A 23,336-nucleotide genomic window follows, 5' to 3' on the forward strand; every position below is an offset into this window, starting at 1 on the left:
GTTCTGAGAGATGGAACACAAATAAAGTTCTAGTGAAACAGGTCAGAACCAGGAAGCACACTGAACTGAAAGTTAAACAGCCGGATCGGACCCGACCCAAAGTGGAATGAGTCACAGCTGCTGTGACGTCCGACTTCGTGCTTCGTTCTTGGAAGGCTAATATTAGGCTAACTGCTATTTTTCACATCTGAGCACGTGCAGAAGACGATGATGTCATCAGCTGATATTAAACAGCCACGAATGAAACCAGAACCTGAACAAAAGCACCCAAACCAGCAAAAAAAAAAACATTTCCACCTGGAATAAGAGATCTGAACCGCTTGACCTGTCCGGATCAGAACCACCCGGTTCTGATCAATGAAACAACCAGGCCTCAAATTCCAACATGAAACCGGTCCGAATCAAATAGAATCTGCAGTCAAACAATACTCAGGGGGGAAACGGGTTCAAGAATTAGAACAAATCCAAACTAGAACCAGAACCAACCCAATCCTGACCAGAACCAGACCGTAACCTGACCAGAACCAGACCGTAACCAGCTTCACCCAGTTAACTGGACCTCTCAGGTTGGATGGAACTGAATCCAGAACCAACCATGACTTTCAGAGAGGATCATCAGCTGATGAGAGTTGGAGTCTCTAGAACCGGTCAGAAACGCCTCAGCCGGATCCAGATCCCGAACCAAGTTGACCAGAACCGGCGAGTTCTGATGAGTTATCCTGCAACAAGAAGAAAGTCCAGACCCATAGAACTACGGCTCACTACCCAGCAGCCATGGACCTGCCATGCCTGAACCAGAACCAGAGTGGCTAACCGTTTCCAAGCTAATCTGCCATTTTGGAAAATGCCTACTCACTAGCTAGCTTGTGTCAAACCTGAAGAATCAAAGGAGATCACATTTTGATTCTGACTGGTGAGGAAAATCTCTGTGAGAACCCCCAAGTGGTCGGATCATGAAACATTCAGAAAGTAGGTCAGGCCGTCTGTTCCCCTGGTAGCTTCATGCATTTAGCGGGCTGAGGTGAGTGAACCGAGCATCTGCTTAGTGTGGACTGAGCAGTGGTTTTTGCAGTGGCAGCCATGTTTACTATGACCAGAAACATGTCTGGTAGCCTAGTTTCCACAGTGATCATAATGGGTCACACCAGTCCTTCGGCCTGCTTGGACCAAAGTTGGACTGCAATTATGTAATTTGGAACAATGTGCTGCTACTTGAAGCTTTGTAAATAATCTATCATTTGTAAGCAAAGCCCCGCCAGTGACGGTTTCTGCGGAACAAAGCACAGACCAGAAAGAAAACAAACATGGAAGTCCCTCAGCTTCTTGCAACACCCTGAACACACGGCGTACTCAAGTCTTCTCTAGCAGTTGGATTATGCGTGTATCAAATGTCAAGGTGGACCCGAGTCTCCTGGCTTGTCCAGTCCATCAACAGGTCACTGTAGCATTAGCGTCCGCAAAAGTGTTAGCATTTGCAATATAGATAGCGGTGTTGATGGGCTCACTTTACCATGATGCCCAGCTACGGTGGCTCCTGAAGTCCAAGAAGACGTACATTTCTTGTAGTTGGTTGGAAGGAGATCAGGAGCGAAACGCACCACAGTTGGTTTGGATGCAGAACGCCTCAAAATGTGGCTTCGCTCGTTTGGACCACACCACCGTGAACCCACAGACTGGTTTCTGAGGCAGGAACTTCCTGATATGTCTCCTGAAACGGGTTTGGCCTTGTTGTTTCAACCTTCCAGACCTCTTAGGTTGTGGTTCTGATCCAGCTGCTGAAATGTTCTATGCCAATCAAGTTGAGTTAAGGTGTCTCAGGAACCAGAACCTTAAACTGGACTCAGTTGATCAACAGTTCCCCTGAAGAGAAGGTTCTGTTGGACATTTAGGTGAATTTAAACCCAACGCTTTTGATCCGCTTTAGATGGACCAACAGATCCAAAGGGTCCAACAGGTCCAGACCAACTAGGGAAACAAACTGAATGCACATAAAGGTCCAACACAACTATCTCTTACGGGGAACCGGTGCTCAACCAGATCCGATCTCAGGTTCTGGATCCTGAAAAACTTTTAAGATCCAAAAACCCATTTCAGGAGAAACTTCTGAACCAGAACCAAGATGGGTTCTGGACTCCTGTAGCACATTGTTGTGTACAGACCTGTAGAACCGGGAGGGACCAGTCCAACCAACTGGACTGTGTACTGGAACAGGTCCGGATTGGTCTCCAGAACATCAAGGACTTCCTGCCTCTTTGATGTTCTGTGGGTTCACTGACCCATCTCCTGAAATGGGCCAGAATCCATAACCAGTGGAGAACCAAACTGTTCTTACTGGTTTAGAGTTTGTTTATACTGGTTTAGAGTCTGGTTTAGAGTCTGTTCTTGCTGGTTTAGAGTCTGTTTATACTGGTTTAGAGTCTGTTTATACTGGTTTAGAGTCTGTTCTTACTGGTTCAGAGTCTGTTCTTACTGGTTCAGAGTCTGTTCTTGCTGGTTCAGAGTCTGTTCTTGCTGGTTTAGAGTCTGTTCTTGCTGGTTTAGAGTCTGTTCTTGCTGGTATAGAGTGGTTTTTTGCATGGTTTTCTTCTCAAAACTTGAGATTAGAAGAAGCTGAACTTTGGTGTCCTGCAGCTGATGGTAGTTTGGTCTATTTAAAGTAACAGCAGCTCTTCCTCTTCTCCTGCAGTTATTGATGTTCGTCTCAGCTTTTGTTTCCTGGACTTCAGATGTTCTGGTTTCTGCTCTACTGGGTCAGTGAAACCCAGACCTGCTGGTCTGATCAGTGAGTGTTTCAGGGCTCAGCAAAGAAAAAGTTAAAAGAAGAAGTGAGAAACACACACACACGCATACGCACACACACACACACACACACACACACACACACACACACACACACACACACACACAGGGAGTGGTCGCTCTCCATCTCCAGCTTCCTGCTCAGAAACTCGATCACACAAACAATCTTACTATGGATCTACTGGGGAGAAGCAGAACAGAACCAGAGATCCAGAGAATCCAGTTGGATCACAGCAGAACACACCCCGACACACACACATTCTCCGACACACACTCTGACACACACCGACAGCTCAGTGTAGAAGTGACACACACACACAGAGTGAGGCGGAGTGGAGCGCGCTCCGGCAGAACTCACCGCTCATCAGTCCGGTCCAGTTCTGCTGCGCTCGGTCCAGCTGCGGCTGCAGTGTGTATCCCAGTGTGTGTGTGAGTGTGTGTGTCGGAGGGCGGAGGTAACGGGGAGGAGGAAGTCCGAGGGGAAGTGGTGGAGTTAGAGTTTGAGGAAGTTTCTGTGTGTGTGTGTGTGTGTGTGTGTGTGTGTGTGTGTGTGTGTGTGTGTGTGTGTGTGTGTGTGTGTGTGTGTGTGTGTGTGTGTGTGTGTGTGTGTGTGACAATGTGTGTGTGACAGTGGCGTTACTTGTCTGTTGAGAAACGTCAGAGCCAGGCTGATCTCGGTAAGCCCCGTCCCCTGGCTCTGACGGACAGGTACAGCGCAGGTGTTTTCATAAATCATAATCTGTAAATTTTAAAGATTTTTTCTTTGTTTCTATTTTAATTTCTCGAGTTTTTTTGTATTTCCAGTTTTTATTTTGTTTATTTGTTGCTGTTCTGTCTATTTTGTGTTATTTTATGTTTTAAATCAGTTTTCTGTTATTATTGTTCTTAAACTTTGATGGTTTTAAACATTTTCTGCTTAAATCAGATCAGTCTGTTTTTTTTTAACTGTTTCCTGTTCATTTAAATTTTGATTTTCCATTTGCTAATTGATCATTTTCTTGCCTTTTATGTCAAACTTCAGTTATTTTTCACTTTTTCACTAATGTAATTTAAAATGTGAGTTTTAGTTTGATTTTTCTCTACAGTTTTTCTGCGGTTTAAATTTAAATTTTATCTTGTTTTTGTAGAAATTCATCCCTATTCACTAATTTGAACCCAGAACCTCCTTGAAGCAGCTCATAATGTTTCTGCTGATTCTGGTTCGGTTCTTTTGGACCTTTGGTTAATTCTCTCTGACTTGTGGATCTGTTTCTATCATGTTTCTTTTCATTCTGATTTTAATGTATTTTTTGTTTTGCTTTATTTTTTTTGTACTCCTTTAAAGCTTTACGGAGTGGGAAAAAGTTTCAACTGGATATTTTAAAGCCAAATCTTTAACTTGATGGTTTTCTTACTTCGGCTTGCACTGCCTCTGAAAGGCCACACGATGGCGCCATAATTCCGTTTTCCGAGAGTTAAATGCTGCCTTTCAGTGCCGTGGGACGTACGAGTGACACAAAGAGCACGAGGCGCAGCTTCAGACATCTGCAGCATTTCTGGAGTTTAAATCCATTTTAATTAAGTAAATATTTCCTGAACTTTATAGTAGGCTAAATAAAACTGGACCGGCGGTTCTGCAGGGTTTTGACTCACTAGAGCAGAATCTGGATGAGCCTCACATTTTCATGTTCGGAAGATTTGGACTCTGATTGGAGTCTTACTGCAGTATTTTCGATTCTTTACCGAGCCTTTACGGTTTAATGATGATGATGATAATTTCGGTTCTTTGTTCAACCGGTTCAATCAGGAACAAGGAACTCCAGAACCGATTTCTGTGCCGCTCAGAGTTCAGAGCTTATCCCGGGTACCTGAACGCACCGCGGGCGGATCTTCTGCGGGTATTTTCCTCCAGCTGCAGTTTGTTGAGTCCCTGCTGCGGGTCGATCCGCCGCTGCCGAACCAAGCGGACCGCACCAGACCCATGGATTAAAGGAGCGGCTCAGCGCTTTAGGTGGGTGCAGCCGAACCGACCCTCACTGTGATGAAGGTGATGAGGATGATGATGAAGTTGGTGGGAAAGTGAACAGCTGTGTGACCTCTGACCCCAGATAAACTTTAGTGAGTAGGAGACGGAGACTGCCGAAGACCGGTTCTGGTTCTGTTGCTGTCTGGCTTTAAAGTTTTGGCTCTGGTTCTGGTCCCTGAACGCCTCAGGAGCAGCCAGGAAGTTTGGTTTCAGTTTGTTGACGCTCCTGCGACAGACTGGCGACCTGTCCAGGATGTAAGCCCGCCTCAAGCCCGGAACGTAGCAGGAGATGGGAACCAGAACCTCCTACCCCATTTTGGACAAGGGTCATAAAAGATGGATGTGTGTGTTTGTTGATGTTCCGGTTCTTTAGGTTCCTTCCAGAAGCTTTGACTTCACGACTTGTCTCCAGGACATGTCCAGGTCCCGGTCTGTCCAATTCTGTCTCATTACGTCCCAGTTTGTCACACTTTGTCCAATTCTGTCTCATTATGTCCAGTTTGTCTCACTCTGTCCCAGTTGGACCTCCTACTACCCAGGTCTAGTTCTGGTCCATCAGTCAAACCCGCTCTTATGAAACGCTTTTATTCTGAAAGGCCTAACAGCGCTTCCTCTCTCTCCTCAGGTATGGAGTGTGTGTGGTTGGTGTGTGTGTTTATGCTGAGTGTGTGTGTCGGGGATGACAGCGGATTGGACAGAAGTGACCCGGCCCACCAGGACCGTCATCGCCTGCAGGTGGTTTCCAATGGCGACTCAGCTTCAGGTAAGAACATCCCAGAATCTGACCCGTAGCTATCATGGCGTCAGAGAGGAGACATGTTGACGGACGAGACGAAGATCTGGACATCATCACCATCATCATCATCACAAAGATCAACAACATAGCAGCCACACGATTCCTAATGAGCCCAAAATAAACCCTGGAGACCTGGAGACCAACCACTCGTCAATCAACGTCAGCCAATCATTCAAATTAAATTAAAATGAATGCAGAAAGCCGACATCATCCAATCAGGACCAACATACCAATAACAACCAATAAACATCAAAAACCAGCCATCATCAACCATTACAGCATTTAATACCAACTAGTACCAATCATTATCAACCGATACCAACCATCATCAACTTGTAACAAATGATGCTAACTTGTATGAACTGATACTAATTTACGCCCATTTGATTGGCAGCAGTCGGCATCCGATGATTGCCCAAATGGCACTTTAGACCAACAACATTTCGGTCACCATTTTCAACTGGCGACTGGACCGTAGTAATTGGCTAGACAGAAAATCCATAACTCCATGGTCAAATCTTGTGGTCCAAAACCTTTTTATTTATTGTGGCAGAAGATCCAGACGATGTCGACTGGAGAGAACAATCCACAGTGGGTTGCTTCAGTGCAACTGGCCACCCAGTGGTAAATGAGCCACACAGATTTCAAAAGATGAAACCGAGGCCTGGTGGACTTATAACACACTGGGAGGAAACCTTGTATTTTCTGAATGTTCTTCAGGTGATTGAAGGCTGATATTAGAACTGTCTATGTGGCTTTGGAGGTTCAGGTCAGAGGTCATCCTGATCTCTAGTTTCCGGCTGGAAGAACTGTAGCTGTGTGTATATAGCTCTAGATCTGTAAGTCTAGATTGTTCCTCTTAACCTCCAAAGATAATAACTTCAGTTTTGTGTTTGTTCAGATGGAGAGTTTTGGCACATCCTCACATTTATCTGTTCTAAGCATCTGTTCAGTGATTGGAGGGGGTCAAAGGTCAGCTGGTGACATCATAATGTTGAGCTGACTGCTAGTCGTATTTGCTGTGATAACCTGAGCCAGTGGGAGCATAAAGGTATTGAATAAGCAGGATCCTAGAAAGGAACCTTGCGGTAAAACATTTGTAACCTCTGACCTCTTTGATGAGAAGTTACCTATTGAAACGAAGAAATCCAAGTTCTTTATGTCGGACTGGAACCAGTTGAGTTCTGGACCGAAGAGTTTGATCAACATTGAGGTCAGGCAGAACCAGAACCAGCACTGTGGTTCTCCCACAGTCTGAGTTTATGTGGATGTGATTGAACACTTTGAATAGGCCAGTCTCAGTACGGCAGCGACCATGGAAACCAGACTGCAAGACATCAAAGCGGTATCATTCTGGGTTCTTGTGTTGCTGGGTGAGTAGAACCCGGTCCAGTTTGATGAGTCTCCCCTATCTCGTTTAGTCGGCGTGTTTCTTCAGACGATTCTTCAACTTTCAACCAACTGTCTGTTATCTGTGTAGCGTAGTTAATCCTGCGTTGTGTCTTTTTGAGGCAAGAAAAGCCAAACAACAGCTGATGTGCAGATGATTTTAATGCACCTGCATTCAAATGGCAGAAAATAGTATCAATCAGAACAGTGTACTTTTCAGTCCCGCACAGCGCCTTCTCCCACGGAATCCGAACAGAAAGAGCGCAAGTGCGTGTGACTTAAGTAAAGTAACACATTTACTTTATGAAATAAAAACAATTGCATTAATAAGTAACTGAGCCCAAACATGGGCATATTAACCTTAAACAGTACATTAATGAAAACCAAATAAAATACCATAAATAGTAATGAAACATCACATACCTGCATTCAAATGGCAGAAAATAGTATCAATCAGAACAGTGTACTTTTCAGTCCCGCACAGCGCCTGTTCAACCATGAACAATACTATCTTCAGCACATGCACATACGATTTGTTAGCAATGTTTCATGTATAAAACAGCTAGCTAACTGTTAGCTACTAGCCTTAATTTAACAGGTTAATTTATACTACAATAACAATACACATTATTTTACAAAAAAACTGTGATAAAACCATCACTTAATACACTAACATACACTTATTAAACACAAAAACGAAACTTCATACCTTCTCCCACGGAATCCGAACAGAAAGAGCGCGACCGAGAGTGTGGGAAAACCTTTCACAGCCTACAATGGTATGATCCACTAATTTATATTTTTAAACTCCAAACTGATACTAGAAATAATGACCCATGAACTAAATATGTTCAACAGCAACAATAATAATTCCCATTTCTATTTACAACACATGAAAGTTTAATAAAAATAATAATTTGGAGACAGGAAGTTACCCGCTGGATTACAATGGATCTGTCGTCCTTTCAAAATAAAGCTGCCGGTGCTCAGAATTTCCCATCGGAACACCCTCCCACTTAACAATCTAGTGTAACAACATCACATCGCTACATTCACCCCCACTGTTTTACACTAGATTGTGGGCATGCTACCCAAATAAAACAAAACAAACAAAATAAAACACAAAAAATATATACATATAACCAGTCAAGAGAAAAAAAAAAATACCAATCCGGCCACACCAATACATGTAACCCAAGTGTACCCTCCATACAAGGCCAAACTGGCCGACCAGCAAAGAGCTATTCAATGAAGAATTAGGAGAGATGAGGGTTAGCTAAGTCCCCACCTCACCATAGAAGACGTGCCACTTACACATCCATCACAGAGTACACCCAAAATTACCCAAAAGTGTCCAAAGCATTGGACAACCCAAATAAAAGTACGACCAGACCCCCAGTGTAAGAAGTCCCAATAAAAAAATAAACACAATAACACAATAAATGGTCCCTGAAGGATCTATGACAAAATTTTAACTCTTTGTGTGGACATTGTCTGAATCAACCTGTTAACAGGTTTGATAAGTCTACCCAATCTCGTCCGTATCCCTTCCCCTTGAACAACCGAAGGGATCCCAGAGGGTACAACTGTAACGACTGTGTCACATCCAGACACATGTGTGCCACTAACGGCTGTGTTTGAACCTATCGTGGTACCTGGATGTAAGCTCATGCTCACAGAGTTTGACAGCCGATCACTATTGTTATCCTCAAAGTGTGAATTCCTCGACCCATGATCCACCCCATCCACGACGCTTCTATCATCCCCACAGGCAGACATGATCCCTCCACCCTGAACACTATCGTTATTCCCTCCAATCGCTTCAGATTCACTAGCTACCGTTACTGCCCTGGCAGTCCGCACCACACTAGACTCTGGGAGGGAGGAAACCCAGCGAGCTGTCCGAGCATCACTGTTCCGCTCACCTGGAACCACATCATCTGACAACCCACCTTCTGAAGCTGTGTTCGACAAAGAAACCTGAGACACAGAGTCATCCCATGATGGCAAAGGCAAGAAGTTTACAGGCATGATCAGATTCCTATGAACTGTCCTAACTCGTCCCGTAACAGGATGACGGATAACATAGGTGTTCAGTTCACTGTTCTTATGGACCACAATGTAAACTGTATCCTTCCAACGATCAGCCAGTTTCCTCTTCCCCCGTTCCCCTTTGTTAGCCATCAAAACTCTGTCTCCCTTCTCCAAAGAATGTCCCTTAATCTTTCGGTTATACACCTCAGCTTGTCTCAGTTGCTGCTTCTCAGCATGCTGCTGAGCCAAAGTCATTGCTTCCTTGAGGTCTGTGCCCAGTGACTGAACATATTTGTCTATGTCAGTAGTCTCTCCATCTAGGAGAACGCTTCCAAACATCACATCAACAGGTAACCTCGGAGTTCGCCCGAACATTAAAAAGAAGGGTGGAAACCCTGTTGTTTCATGTACCGTGCAATTATAGGCAAAGGTCAGTGTGTTCAGCATCTGAGGCCATTTTTCCTTTGCCCGGGGAGGCAAAGCACGGATCATGCTACCCAGAGTGCGATTTAGGCGTTCAGCCTGGCCATTTCCCGCAGGATGGTAAGGGGTCGTATGGCTCTTACGAACACCGGCCATCTGGAGTAGCTCGGCAATGAGGGAACTCTCGAAATTAGCCCCTCTGTCAGAGTGGATACAAGCTGGAAATCCGTATATGGAAAAAAAATTGTTCCATAACACGCGAGCGACTGACTTGGCCGATTGATTTGGACATGGGTAAGCACATGCGAGCCTGGTAAAATGGTCTGTCACCACTAAAACATCGATGGACTTGTTATTGCCATCCTCCGCCGACCAGAAGTCAATACAAACCAATTCAAGTGGTGCTGATGTGACAACGGAAACAAGTGGAGCCCTGGCCTCAGGTTCGGGTGCTTTGCTCAAAACACATCTCTTGCAATGACTCACATATTCTTTGACATCGTGTTCCATTGTATTCCAGTAAAATCGTTGTCTGGCCAGCCACAATGTGCGCTGCTGACCTTGATGGCCTGCATCATCATGCACCCCTTTTAACACTTGACTTCTCAAAGCAACTGGAACCACATATTGAAACCTTTTCTTCTTGCTCACCACATGTTTAGAAACTCTGTACAACACGCCCAGCCGGGTCGTGAGTTTACCCCACTGTCGCAATGTACGGTTTGTCTCCCGCGATTCATGAATGCGCTCACGTCTGGATGGTTGACTCCCCCTGTTCACATAAAAGGAAACCCGGCTGACCACAGGATCCTGACACTGCTTATCATACAACTCCTCATGCGTGAGGACAGGCAATGGGCTCTGCCCCACTGGCAACAGTTCCTCGAGCTGTTGGGTGTAACAGGTCGCTCTCATTTTCGCACCTTCACTCCAACATTGGTGAGACTTGAATAAGGCTGACACCTCATCACAAGAAATTCTCCCACCATTGTCCTTAATATCCAAGCTGTCAATGACAGAGCCCTGAATTGAAGAAGTGAGTTTGGGTTTCTCATCCATAGACTCTTCCCGCGAAAGGCGAAACATGTTCTGAACATCCTCCACAAACAAACCTCTGGCCTCCTCCAACAGAGTGTCATATGGAATCCTTGTCAAACGGTGCATCACTTTGTGCTGAGCAAATGGTTCCCTGCTCAATGCATCCGCCACCACGTTTCGCGGCCCTGGAATATACTGAATGTCAAAATCAAAGGGGGCCAGTTTGGCCACCCATCTCTGTTCGCAAGCGTCCAACCTCGGCTTGGTAAGAATGTATTTCAGAGGATTGTTGTCAGTCCAAACAGTAAATTTATGTCCACGCAGCCAATGACTAAACTTATCATGAATCGCCCATTTCATGGCAAGAAACTCCAGCCTATGAGCTGGGTATTTGGACTGAGCATGATTCAAGGACTTACTAGCAAAGGCAACAGGCCTGGCAATATTGTGGCCATCTTGTACCTGCGACAGCACAGCTCCTAATCCGGAAGATGATGCATCAACAGAGAGCAGAAATGGCCTTGTAAAGTCCGGGTGGGCAAGAAGAACCTGCTCCGTCAGGGCAGCTTTCAAAGCCCTAAATGCCTCCCTACACTCGGGGGTCCAGTCAGCCGCGACAAACTTGCGCGACAAAGCTTGCTTCTTTCGGCCTTTTCCCCTCCGTGGTTTGGTAGTCCTGTAGTCAGTTGGAACAAAGGCTTGGCAACCACAGAGCAGTTCTCAATGTAGTGTTGATAATACACCACCATTCCAAAAAGAGCGAATTTTTAGGAGATGGTGTGGTGCCATCAGGTTCCATAAGATCCGCTTCTGACACACCTATGATTGCTTGCACTTTATCAGGGTCTGTTGCAATTCCATCTCTTGTAACAATGTGACCCAAGAACTTCACTGACTTTCTCAAAAACTGACACTTGGATGGGGACAGCTTTAGGTTGTGTTCCCTTAACCGCTGGAACACCATCTCAAGTCTCTGCAGGCTTTCCTCCTCAGACTTGCCAAAAACCAGCAGATCATCCAGGTAACAAAGAAGGCTCAAAAAGTTCTGGTCACCAAAAATGGTGAGCATCATTCGCATAAAAGTAGCCGGGCTGTTACACAGACCCTGTGGCATGCGGTTATACTCATGCAATCCGAGAGGAGAGGAGAAAGCAGTGTATTTCTTATCATCCTCATGAAGAGGGACATTGTAATATCCCGAAGTCAAGTCCATTGAGCTAAAGAATGCATTACCTCCCAAAGCTGCAAGAATGTCAGCTTGATGTGGTAACGGGTGCGCGTCTTTGACTGTACGAGCGTTCAACCATCTGAAGTCCGTACAGAGCCTCAAGTCACCATTTTTCTTCCAGCAAAGAACAAGTGGAGAAGCATACTCACTGCTCGACTTCCTGATAATTTCACGCTCTTCCATATCATCTAAAGTCTCTCAACTTTTGGTAGTGAGCAGGAGAAAGCCTACGATAAGGCAGGCGAAAAGGGCGTTCATCGGTAAGCCTGATGCGATGACAGAATTCAGCAGCTTTGCCACAGTCCAAGTGATGTCTTGAAAAACATCTTCATACTTCACAACTAAGTCAGTCAGCTTCTCCCTCCAGTGTTCGGAAACTTCACAGGCACCAATGGACAGATCCTGCAGCCCCACATCAGCCAACTTGCCAGATCCACCTGTTGTATTGACACTGCAACTTGACTCGGCTGTAAGGCTGCCATGAGAGCTGCCTGCCCTACCCACATTCTGATGTACTCTCACCTCCGAACCACCATCAAAATCCTCCAAAGCAATGCATGCATACACATCAGCTACCTTAGCGTTCCTTCTCAACACAATTGGAGCCATAGTAGGATTGATGATCTTCACAGGAAGCCACCCACCTCCCCAAAGTGGAGTAACCACTCTACCGACCATCACACTGCGGTTCACACAGCGTGAAGTGCTCGGTTCAACAACAACAGTACTCCCCACAGAGAGTTCAGTCTTAGGTGGGAGGCGGCCCCACACCACATGCTCACTCATAGGTTCAAGAGTCACGGCCTTCTTCAATTTGACAGTCCCGACTTTTTCTGGAATTTCCTCCCCTCTCCACCTTTCAAGATTGGCCAAAAATCTGACAAACTGGCTATTTTCATCCAAACAGCCAGAATCCGGTTTACTCAAAATCCGCCAATAGGTCTCATCAGACTTAAACTGTTTTATGAGCGGTTTCATCACATTTGTGCCAACAATGAGCTCATCGGCCTGACCATCAACCACCAAAACTGGAACAACATAGTCAAACCCAAACAGATTAAGTTTCAGTTCACAGATGCCCACCGGGACAGTCTGTTTGCCACCGCACCCAACAAGAATAATGTTAGTGGGAGGGATTACATCTCCCATCATCGCTCCCGCTTCACGTAGCTGAGGGATCATGTCCGCACGTACGGATGTAGCCATAGACCCGCTATCCAACATCCCCCGCAGCTCAATCTTGTTGCCAACTAGCACTGTAGTGAAAAACAGGCTGTCACTGATAGGAAGTTTTGCCACATTTTGGAAAATGACAGTGTGATCATTAGATACTGTGTCACAAGCCATCATACACAGTCTGAATGTCATCATCAAAATTGGAGGAAACACCACAGAGGCCCACACCATCCCCCGCTAAATGAGGGCCATCTAGTTTTCCTGAGTTGAACCAGTCTGTCTCTGACTGATCGTGTGCATTTGAGGTGTCTGAGTTTGAGTACAGTGAACACTGATATGCTCTGGAGAGAAACATCGAAAGCATAATCTATGCATCCTACAATGTGACCTAGTGTCATGTTGCAGGTTGCCACAAACCTGGCATTTCTGTGAGCGTCTAGAGATCTGCTTGTTGGGTCTGTTGCTGATAGCCTGGGTGTTACTGATAAGAGCAGTCTCCAGCAGACTTAAGACCTGTCCATGGTGGTGTTTTCAATGGCTGTTTTGGAACAATCTGGCTCTGGGACACACTAGAAGTGGGCAACACAGCTTGTTCATTGACAGCCACCCCCTCATGTGAAAGCTCGGCAACCGCCACTTTCTGTGTCCCACGGCTTCGAACAACCATACGGTCTCTCAAATACCCATCCAAATGGTTTTGGACTTCACTCGCCGTCCAGTTGCGAGAAGGCTTAGTTTTAAAAACCAGCGCCAGCTTTGTCAGGACAATGGCGAATGAACATGAGCACCAGGTGCGAACTGAGGTCAGTCATCAATTCCCCCTTACTGGCCAAGCACCGTTCAGCAACCTCAGCGGCTTTATTAAGCCGTATCCAATAATCAAGAGGTCCCTCGTTTGTGTATGGTGTGCTAGCATAAAAGTCAGCTAAAGGTAGATCTGAATGAATAGTGTCACCAAAATGTTGCCTGAGGATGCTAAAGATAACAGAAACATCAGTAACATTTGCATTACTACGCATCCAAACTTTAGTGACATCTCTTGCCCTCCCCATCAATCTGTTCATGACCACTCCTACCTGTTCAGCGTCTGTGGAAGTTTTCTGTCTAAGGTATGCCTGCATGAGATCTTCCCACTCAAAAACAGAACATTTATCAGATTTGTCACCCCTGAAATAGGGTGGAATCAACATCAGAGCGTAACACCAGATTAAGTTTTGATGCATCAATAACAGTAGTACCACCTTGAAATGACTGTGAAGTGTTCTTGTAGTGTTCCGGGGTTGAGACAGGTGGAGGCTCCGAATCAGCATTCGCATCAAGGACATTTTGATAGACTCTCCTATCTCTGACCCAATGGACCTGATTAGATCAGTTAATTGAGCTGAGGTCGCTTCTCCATCGGGTGGAAACACTTGGGCGGATGGAGGAATCACTGGGCTCAAGCCCGGAGTGAAACTTAAAGTCTGACAAGGCAGGTCATCAAGCCTCTTTTGCCTCCCAGACCCAGAAAATTTCGAACCCAAAATCCCTGGGTTTCCTGGAGTAGACTGCATAGCAGCTGCCAGCTGCAAGACTCCTCTCCCTCTGCCAATAGGTAACGTTCCCATGACTAGGAGTTGATATGTTATTCACATTCTGACCCTCCATGAGGAGACCTTACTGTTGCCCTTTATGGGAATTAGGAATGAACACGCCCAGTGTAAAAACCAGGAAAAACGACAGAAAATCCCAACCAATAGTGTCTGAGGAACTCCACGCCGACAGTGTCTCCAAGGTGCGGATGGATCCAGAAGGCGTCGTCCAACAACACCGGTGGTCGGCTCCAGCTGACCAAACGACGGGTCACGGCACCAGTTTTGTAGCGTAGTTAATCCTGCGTTGTGTCTTTTTGAGGCAAGAAAAGCCAAACAACAGCTGATGTGCAGATGATTTTAATGCACCTGCATTCAAATGGCAGAAAATAGTATCAATCAGAACAGTGTACTTTTCAGTCCCGCACAGCGCCTTCTCCCACGGAATCCGAACAGAAAGAGCGCAAGTGCGTGTGACTTAAGTAAAGTAACACATTTACTTTATGAAATAAAAACAATTGCATTAATAAGTAACTGAGCCCAAACATGGGCATATTAACCTTAAACAGTACATTAATGAAAACCAAATAAAATACCATAAATAGTAATGAAACATCACATACCTGCATTCAAATGGCAGAAAATAGTATCAATCAGAACAGTGTACTTTTCAGTCCCGCACAGCGCCTGTTCAACCATGAACAATACTATCTTCAGCACATGCACATACGATTTGTTAGCAATGTTTCATGTATAAAACAGCTAGCTAACTGTTAGCTACTAGCCTTAATTTAACAGGTTAATTTATACTACAATAACAATACACATTATTTTACAAAAAAACTGTGATAAAACCATCACTTAATACACTAACATACACTTATTAAACACAAAAACGAAACTTCATACCTTCTCCCACGGAATCCGAACAGAAAGAGCGCGACCGAGAGTGTGGGAAAACCTTTCACAGCCTACAATGGTATGATCCACTAATTTATATTTTTAAACTCCAAACTGATACTAGAAATAATGACCCATGAACTAAATATGTTCAACAGCAACAATAATAATTCCCATTTCTATTTACAACACATGAAAGTTTAATAAAAATAATAATTTGGAGACAGGAAGTTACCCGCTGGATTACAATGGATCTGTCGTCCTTTCAAAATAAAGCTGCCGGTGCTCAGAATTTCCCATCGGAACACCCTCCCACTTAACAATCTAGTGTAACAACATCACATCGCTACATTTGCAGTGCTTTTACCAGAAATTCTGGTTCTGGTTCTGGTTCATCGGTTTCTGGTTCTGGCTCATCAGGTTCTAGTTCCTGGTTCTGGTCTTCGACCAGGAAGACTCAACAGCACAGAAACCTGAGACTGAGTTAATGTTTGCTTAAGGCGACCAGGATCGTCTAGGATGTTATTGGTTCTGACTCGGCCGGGTCCGGCAGCCCGCAGCATCACCCCTCCTCCGCCCTGCTGCTGGTGGAGCCTGCAGCAGCTGTTGGCGTGGGGAGCTAGCCGCTGGCAGCTAACCACAGCTTCCTGGAGATGACATGCTGATGATGTCACAGGAAATGAAGCGGCAGCAACTGTGTGCATGATGTGTCGTCAGCTCCGCCCACTCAGGAAGTGAAGGATGTTAAGATGGACAGATATATTCTCTTGTTCCGGCGCTGAGGTTCTGGTTCTGACCCTGAACATTCCCTCCAAGTCTCTAGCAATGAATCGTAAATAAAGAGTTAAATCACAATATGATTATTTAAATGAATTTATTGCTGCGCATTATTTCACAGGACATTTATTGAATTTTGTCCTTTTTGGCTTTCCATACACACATTAGTCTGGTTCTGTTTGGTTCTGATGATTCTGCCTGGTTCTGTAGGTCTGTGCGTTGTGGACCCGCCTCTCTGCGGCGATCAGAACTCCTTCCTGAGCTTCGAGGCGATCCGCAGCATCCACAAGCTGATGGACGACGACGCAGACGGCACCGTGGACGCCATGGAGACAGACGAGGTGAGACGGAACCGGACCTGACCTCTGGACTCGTCCTCGGGACACGGGCTGAAAAAGTTCTGCTCAGTTCCTCAGGGAGGACCTACAGGACCGCAACCCGAAAGCCAAGCACCGCAGCTTCCACCGGGCCGACCCGCACATCAGCCTGGAGGACATGTGGAGTGCCTGGAAGGAGTCCGAAGGTCAGAACCAGAACCTTCTGGGTTCAGAACCAGAACCTTCTGGGTTGCTTCTCTGTATTAATAATGAAGTCAGTATGATAAGATGCTGCTGCGCCGGGCCTGGACCTGGTGCAGTGAGTTCTGACGACCCGGCCCGGTCCGGTCCTTGGTGTTCTATGTCCAGTGTATAACTGGACGGCGCTGCAGGTGGAGGAGTGGCTGTCCCTCAGCGTGGAGCTCCCTCAGTACGCCGCCGGCTTCCGCATGCAGCAGCTGGACGGGAAGGCGCTGCCCAGGTAAGCGCTTTCCAGGTGGCTGGTTGGGTCAGAACCGGACACGGTGTGACCTCCCTGTGTCTTCCCGCAGGCTGGCGGTGAAGAACGTAACTCTGACCATGACGCTGCTGAAGGTTCTAGATCGGAGCCACGCCCAGAAGCTGCAGCTCAAGGCACTGGACGTGGTTTTGTTTGGACCGCCAGCAGGTCCGGTTCTGATGGCTCTTGGTTTCAGTCTGTCAAACTCCTGCTACTCTAATAACCAGGAAGTGATGCATTTAGAATGCATTTACCACTTCCTGCTACATTTCAAAATAAAATCCCTTCCGAATGTGACGGCACACATCTCTGGGCTTTTATTTTGAAATGGATTTGAAATATTTATAATGTGATTAAAAATAGCATCCAATTGTTCATCCAACCATCATCCATCCATCCTAAGCAGTGAAACATTTGTCCAGTGATCTGAACTGACGTTCTTCGTTCGACTCAGTTCAACTTTCTGAGATTAAAATTAAGATAATCTCTGAAATCCATCAGATTATTCCAAACTAAATTCTTTAGCTGCTCTTGGTCTAAAAACAAGCAGGCTTAGAGCTCAGTGATGCTTCTGAAAGCACTTTTAGGAGAATCTCATCCCTGTCTCCTATAAACCATTGTGTGTGTGTGTGTGTGTGTGTGTGTGTGTGTGTGTGTGTGTGTGTGTGTGTGTGTGTGTGTGTGTGTGTGTGTGTGTGTGAGCAGGACGGCAGAACCGGTGGAAGGACCTGGTCCTGGGCCTGTCGGTGCTGATGGCTCTGGGTGGCTGCTGGTTCGCCTACATCCAGACCAGGAAGTCCAGAGACGACATGGGGAAGCTGATGAAGGACCTGGAGGGCCTGCAGAGGGCCGAGGAAAGTCTGCTGGACCTGCAAACAAAGTGAGTCCATACCAACCACAGGAACGTCAACCCGATCCAGAACCTCTAAGGTGTTCTGGATGCAAGGGAGAATTATTATTATCTCTTTGTTTACATCTGAGACAGCTGTGGTTCTCCCCTCCAGATGACTGTAGTTTAATTTGATGAACTAAAGAAGAAGCTTTTGTCATGAAAATAAGGAGTCCAAACATTAAGCCTTGAGGAACGCCTGATTAATTAAACCTCAATAAAACCAGTGGCGGTGTGATGGAAACCAGGTTTTCTGCTCCTGAATCAGACAGAGATGAGGTTTGAACCAGAGGTGGCTACTGCTAGCTAAAAGCTAGCTGCACTAATCCTAGAGCGCTAATCATAAACAATAGCTTTGCAAATGCTAAAGCGCTACACCCGCACTGTATTTAGCGGAAGCTAGTGCTAAAATGCTAAATTTAACTTGTTGCACAACACAACCTGTTGTGTCATGTTGCGTCCATGACACAATATGTGCTACATAATAGCACATCTCCCTCTACAGGATCAAGCTTGTTACTACACTCCTTCCTGTTCGCTTTGTAAGTAAGCTAGGCTTATTTACAAAAACAAACCACATTATTTTTGTCCAATGATAAAAGCTAGCAAAAACCCTGACAGGCTAACTGAAATGTTAGCTTTGGTGTTAGTGCATTAGCTCCAGTTAAGAGCCTTTCTGCTCCTGAAGCCGACAAGGACTGCAGGTTATTTTTAGATGACAGCCACACAAAGAATTAGATGAAAATACTCCCTCCTGCAGCTAAAAATACCTCTGTGTATCAAACGCTGCGACCTTCCACTGTTGCCATTGAAATATGTCCGCTGGCCGTTTGTGTTTCTGAAACCACGAGATCTGATTTATTTCACAATTAAATGTAATTTAGATGATGACGAAACTGGAGCCAGGAAAATGCTCCCGTAACGAGTGAGAACAGCGTCTGCTGGAGCTTTGTTTGAAATCCTTATATGGGCAAAGAATACCCAACAACTCAGCCTGCAACTCTCACACACACACACACACACACACAGACACACACACACCTGTTGGAAAGGCTACTGTACAGCAGACTGAACGTGTTGCAACATGCTGGTTTCCTCTTGGTTTCAGCGAGCTGCAGCCCTCAGTTCCTCTTTTCTGCAGAAAACGGTTGTGAAAAGTGTGAGGAAAAAGAGGAGTTAGAGACGCAGACGGAGATGTTCCAGATCAGTTCGCGAGTTGTTGAGGCGCAGCCTAGCAACAAATGGATAACAGTTTGGGAAATTAAATCCGTCTGAAAGTTTTCCTCCTGACTTCCAGTTTAGCACCTGAACACATTCGGCACGTTTCCCTTTCAAAATAAGGAACAAAATACGTCTCCTGGTGATCTTTACGAGTTTGTGTTGACCCATATTCCAGCATAAATTATGACATGGCAGCTGGTTAACCTGAAACATGAACAGGAACAAAACAGAAAGAGAAGCTACGGAGAACAAAAGTACAATAAGCGAAGCTAGAAACAATAAAAGACGATAAAATAAGTTGTGATGATTTAATATAAAACAGGAAAAACCAGGATACATTAGAATTAGTTAAATAAATCAAGTTGAGTGACGCAAACTAAGTAATAAAGGCAAAGTTAGCTAAACTAACTTTGTCAACTAGAAAGCTAAGTTTGTGACGTCAGTATTTTAAACTGTCAAACTTTATCTGAACATGAAAGTAAATTATGCTTTAGAATTTATTCTGAAAAATGTATCTAAGGGAAACTAAGTGCGCTAAATGTTTTCAAAGTTAGAGAAACGTTAAACGAAATACTAGCTCCTGCATTAGTATCTTATTGAAAGTGTGCCCCCTGGTGGTTTCATGTAAAATTGGGTCTGTTTGGGTTTGTGAACTAAAGTTTTGCTCCTGAACATTTTCAGACGACTGATTCCTGTTTGTTTCTAAATGTTTTAACGTTCTCATGATGTTTGAATAAAGGCCCTGTGCTGTCGGTCTTATTTTCAGCCCCAGCACAGCTGCTGATTGTCCTGAACAGTAAAGCGAAGCCCGCAGCGCTGAGCCCAGCGGTTCTGCTGCAGCTCCCTGTCAGCTGACGGCCGGCTTCAGTTCTGTTTCCTCTCTTGGATAATTCAGCTGCTTCATCTCTGTCCTTCATCTCCAGAAATAGTCATACACATCCACTTCCTCTGCAGATGGCGCCACAGCTCCCCCTGCAGGCAGAGCACAGACTGGTTTCCTCCTGCTCAGGACAGAAAAACAAATATCTGATCAATTGCAACTTGGATCAAGAAATGATCCTTCAGAAACCTGCGTGACGTTTCCCCAAACCTTATCTAAATCAGACACAACTGGTGTCAAACACTTTGCTGCGCTTGCTTTTAATGAAAGTTTAAAGGTCAACCAGCCCCCACACATTTACTCAAATCTAACAAAATTGGTGTCAAATGTTTGTTTCAATGTCATTTGTGCTGCCATCATTTTAGAATATTTATAAATATTAATATACCAAATAACAGAATATCAGTTCTCTATTTCCTTCTTGGTTTTCTCTAAACGACCTCTGGTGGTTTAGAGGTCAACCACCTGTAGAGATCAACCAGCACACTCTGGTTGACCTCTAATGGTGGTTGGCCGCCAAAGATCAACCACCATTAGACAAACTAAATGTTTTTTCTGCACAAATGTTTGACACCAATTTTGTTGGATTTGCAGAAGGTGGGTGAACTTCACTCCAGGCTGAACAAAAGAAAATGACGCATCAAACATCAGCGTATCACCAGCTGTTAGTTTGTATCTGGTTGTTGAAAAAGTCCTCTGATGTCAAACCAAGGAGGAGAGTTTCAGACTCGTACTTGAAACAGCCTTGGTCACATGACTCCTGTGAGTCAGTCAAAATGGCCTAGGACCAAAGAGTCCAGCTCTGCTCATTAGGCTGACAAGGGAAACATAACTGAGAGTCATCAGCAGAGCGGATTATTAAAAATACAGAAACAGACGAAGCAGGTCGACCTGAAATATTAGGAAGACCGAACCAGAACCCTGAGGGACGCCAGACGAACATGAACATTCAGAAATATGACATTTGCTTTTGCTGCGCCATTAAAGGCTCCTGATCAAAATTAATCAAGCATGGTTTATAAGGCAGCACTTAGGCCAGAATCCCCATGGTAACAATGACATCTCAGTTTGGAAAAGAAATTAAAACTAACATCAAATCAAAAGTGGGATTTCTCCAGTTCTGCTTTCGAATGCCTGGCGTAGAGACATGCCTGCTTCGGACTTGAGAATACAGGAAATGTTGCCGTCTGCTGCTATTGTCAGATTTTGGTTTGTGGGGAAAAGTAATACGGGAGAGGGAGGTAAAATACGATAGTTTACCTGATAAAAACGAGAGACTTGACAGGTATGCTTAGAGAACCAAACCTTCCCTCAGCGCCCCCACATGGACTGACAGAAAAGGGAAACAGACAGTGTGTAATGTTGCAGAATGTGCTCCTGCCAGTACAGGGAGTGTTTGTTGCTTCTCTCACCTGCTGTGTGTCTGCCAGGCTGCGGCGGGCGCAGGAGCAGCAGCACTGCGTCCAGGTGGAGAAGGTGAAGGTGGAGGAGGAGCTGCGGAGCGAGATCGACTCGGCCAAGCAGGAAGCTCAGCGGCTCCGTGAGCTGAGGGAGGGATCTGAGAACGAGCGCAGCCGGCAGAAATACGCCGAGCAGGAGCTGGAGCAGGTAACGCCCCCTACCGCGCGCTGGCCAATCAGAGGAGCCGGCCCTCACCGCCAACCGCTCCCCCGCAGGTCCGGATGGCACTGAGGAAGGCGGAGCGGGAGCTGGAGTCGCGGGTGCGCTGGGCGCCGCCGGAAGCTCTGCAGAAGTGGCTGCAGCTGACGCACGAAGTGGAAGATCAGCATTACAACAACAAGAAGCAGAACGCAGAGAGGCAACTGCTGCAAGCCAGGGAGGGGGTGAGGGCCCCATAACACCACAGGCCCCATATCACCACAGGCCCCATAACACCACAGGCCCCATAACACCACAGGCCCCATAACACCACAGGCCCCATAACACCACAGGCCCCATAACACCACAGGCCCCATATCACCACAGGCCCCATAACACCACAGGCCCCATAACACCACAGGCCCCATAACACCACAGGCCCCATAACACCACAGGCCCCATATCACCACAGGCTGAGGGCCCCCAACACACTGTAGTAATTGACACACTACTGTCGCGTCAATTAGCTTGTTTGCTAATATTTAATTAGCAAACTAATTATTTAGCTTGTTAGCTATACATTTACCATGAAAAAGTTAAATATTTATGTTGTAAACTGGATATTTAGCCAGTGATCTAGATATTTTAATTAATCCAAATATTTAGTTAACAAGTTTACTTACTTGTAAACTTGTTTATTTATTTGCAACTAAATATTTAGTCTACAAACTAAGAAGCTCGTGAGCAAGATATTTAGCTTCAAACAAAATAAATATTAATTTGGAAATAAATGTTTATTTTATTTAAAGTTTTTAGTTTTAATTTGTGACCTCAATAAATGCATGGTAAAAATATGACTTTTAATGAAATGATTTTTTTCCTACTATTAGAGGATAAACCTAAATTATTGCTGCTATAGTTACTAACTGCGTAAGTAATGTACAGAATCTGTTTGCTAAAAACCAGAACAAATTGACGGGCAGAAACCTTTGGGTTTATCCTTCTGGTTGGGATTCTGTTCTGGTCCTAGTTAACTTCCAATGAGCCTCAAAACCTGAAGATCAGCCGACCCACTGTGGGTCGGTGATGTTATCGACCCAACATGTTTGTAGAAGACGCCTTGCTTTCTGTTCCAGGCAGAGAAGATCAAGAAGAAGAGGAGTTCTCTGTTTGGAACGTTCCACGTGGCTCACAGCTCCTCACTGGACGATGTCGACCAGAAGATCCTCTCAGCCAAGTGAGTCACATGACCCACGACCAGCTGGTACCGTAGCTCCGGTCCGGCTAACAGTTGAAGACCTGTTGTCTCGTGTCGTTGCGGTTTGGTTTGGACAGACAGGCCCTGGCTGAGGTAACGGCGGCTCTGAGGGAGAAGCTCCACCGCTGGCAGCAGATCGAGTCTCTGACCGGGTTCTGTGTGGTCAACAATCCGGGTCTAGGAGCCCTGGCCGCCGCCCTGAACCTTGACCCGTCCTTCCTGGGCCTGCGACCTCCTACCCCCCAGAACCTGCTCCTGTCAGACGACCTGGACGACATGGACGAGGACATCCTGTCTCCGGGGACGTTGCAGTGTAAGCCTGACATTCTTCTTCTGCCAGTCTGAGTCGGGCTGAGCAACGGCGCCCCCTGCTGTTAAACAGGAAGTCAGCTGACCTCTGCTTCTCTCTCCTGATTAGATGCAGCCTGGCAGATGGATCGGCGTGTGAGCGACCTTTGGCCTCTGAGTGGCATCACAGACACGCAGTTACCATGGAAACAGTCAGGTTGACAGCCATCGCTGATTGGTTCTTAACCA

General features: G+C 45.7%; 1 protein-coding gene across 6 annotated transcripts in view; it reads left to right on the forward strand.

Moving 5' to 3' along the window:
* The window catches only part of LOC129370679 (stromal interaction molecule 1-like), a 29,052-nt gene that overhangs the window by 3,743 nt on the left and 1,973 nt on the right, over positions 1-23,336 (forward strand). For 2 of the 6 annotated variants that reach the window (XM_055046821.1, XM_055046818.1), the window contains exons 2-13: positions 4,586-4,789; positions 5,430-5,567; positions 16,347-16,477; positions 16,545-16,659; positions 16,823-16,934; positions 17,005-17,120; positions 17,658-17,832; positions 21,373-21,550; positions 21,619-21,786; positions 22,678-22,778; positions 22,877-23,112; positions 23,218-23,304. In XM_055046821.1, coding sequence (XP_054902796.1) covers positions 5,432-5,567; positions 16,347-16,477; positions 16,545-16,659; positions 16,823-16,934; positions 17,005-17,120; positions 17,658-17,832; positions 21,373-21,550; positions 21,619-21,786; positions 22,678-22,778; positions 22,877-23,112; positions 23,218-23,304 — 1,555 coding nt within the window. In that variant the 5' untranslated portion in view covers positions 4,586-4,789; positions 5,430-5,431. Of the gene's footprint in view, positions 1-2,124; positions 2,826-4,165; positions 4,790-5,429; positions 5,568-16,346; positions 16,478-16,544; positions 16,660-16,822; positions 16,935-17,004; positions 17,121-17,657; positions 17,833-21,372; positions 21,551-21,618; positions 21,787-22,677; positions 22,779-22,876; positions 23,113-23,217; positions 23,305-23,336 lie in introns of those variants that run through there. The other 4 variants (XM_055046817.1, XM_055046822.1, XM_055046820.1 and 1 more) reach the window with 3 other exon arrangements.

The sequence above is a fragment of the Poeciliopsis prolifica genome, unplaced genomic scaffold (assembly GCF_027474105.1).
Source record: "Poeciliopsis prolifica strain line A6 unplaced genomic scaffold, Auburn_PproV2 SCAFFOLD024, whole genome shotgun sequence".
Taxonomy (NCBI): Eukaryota; Metazoa; Chordata; class Actinopteri; order Cyprinodontiformes; family Poeciliidae; genus Poeciliopsis; species Poeciliopsis prolifica.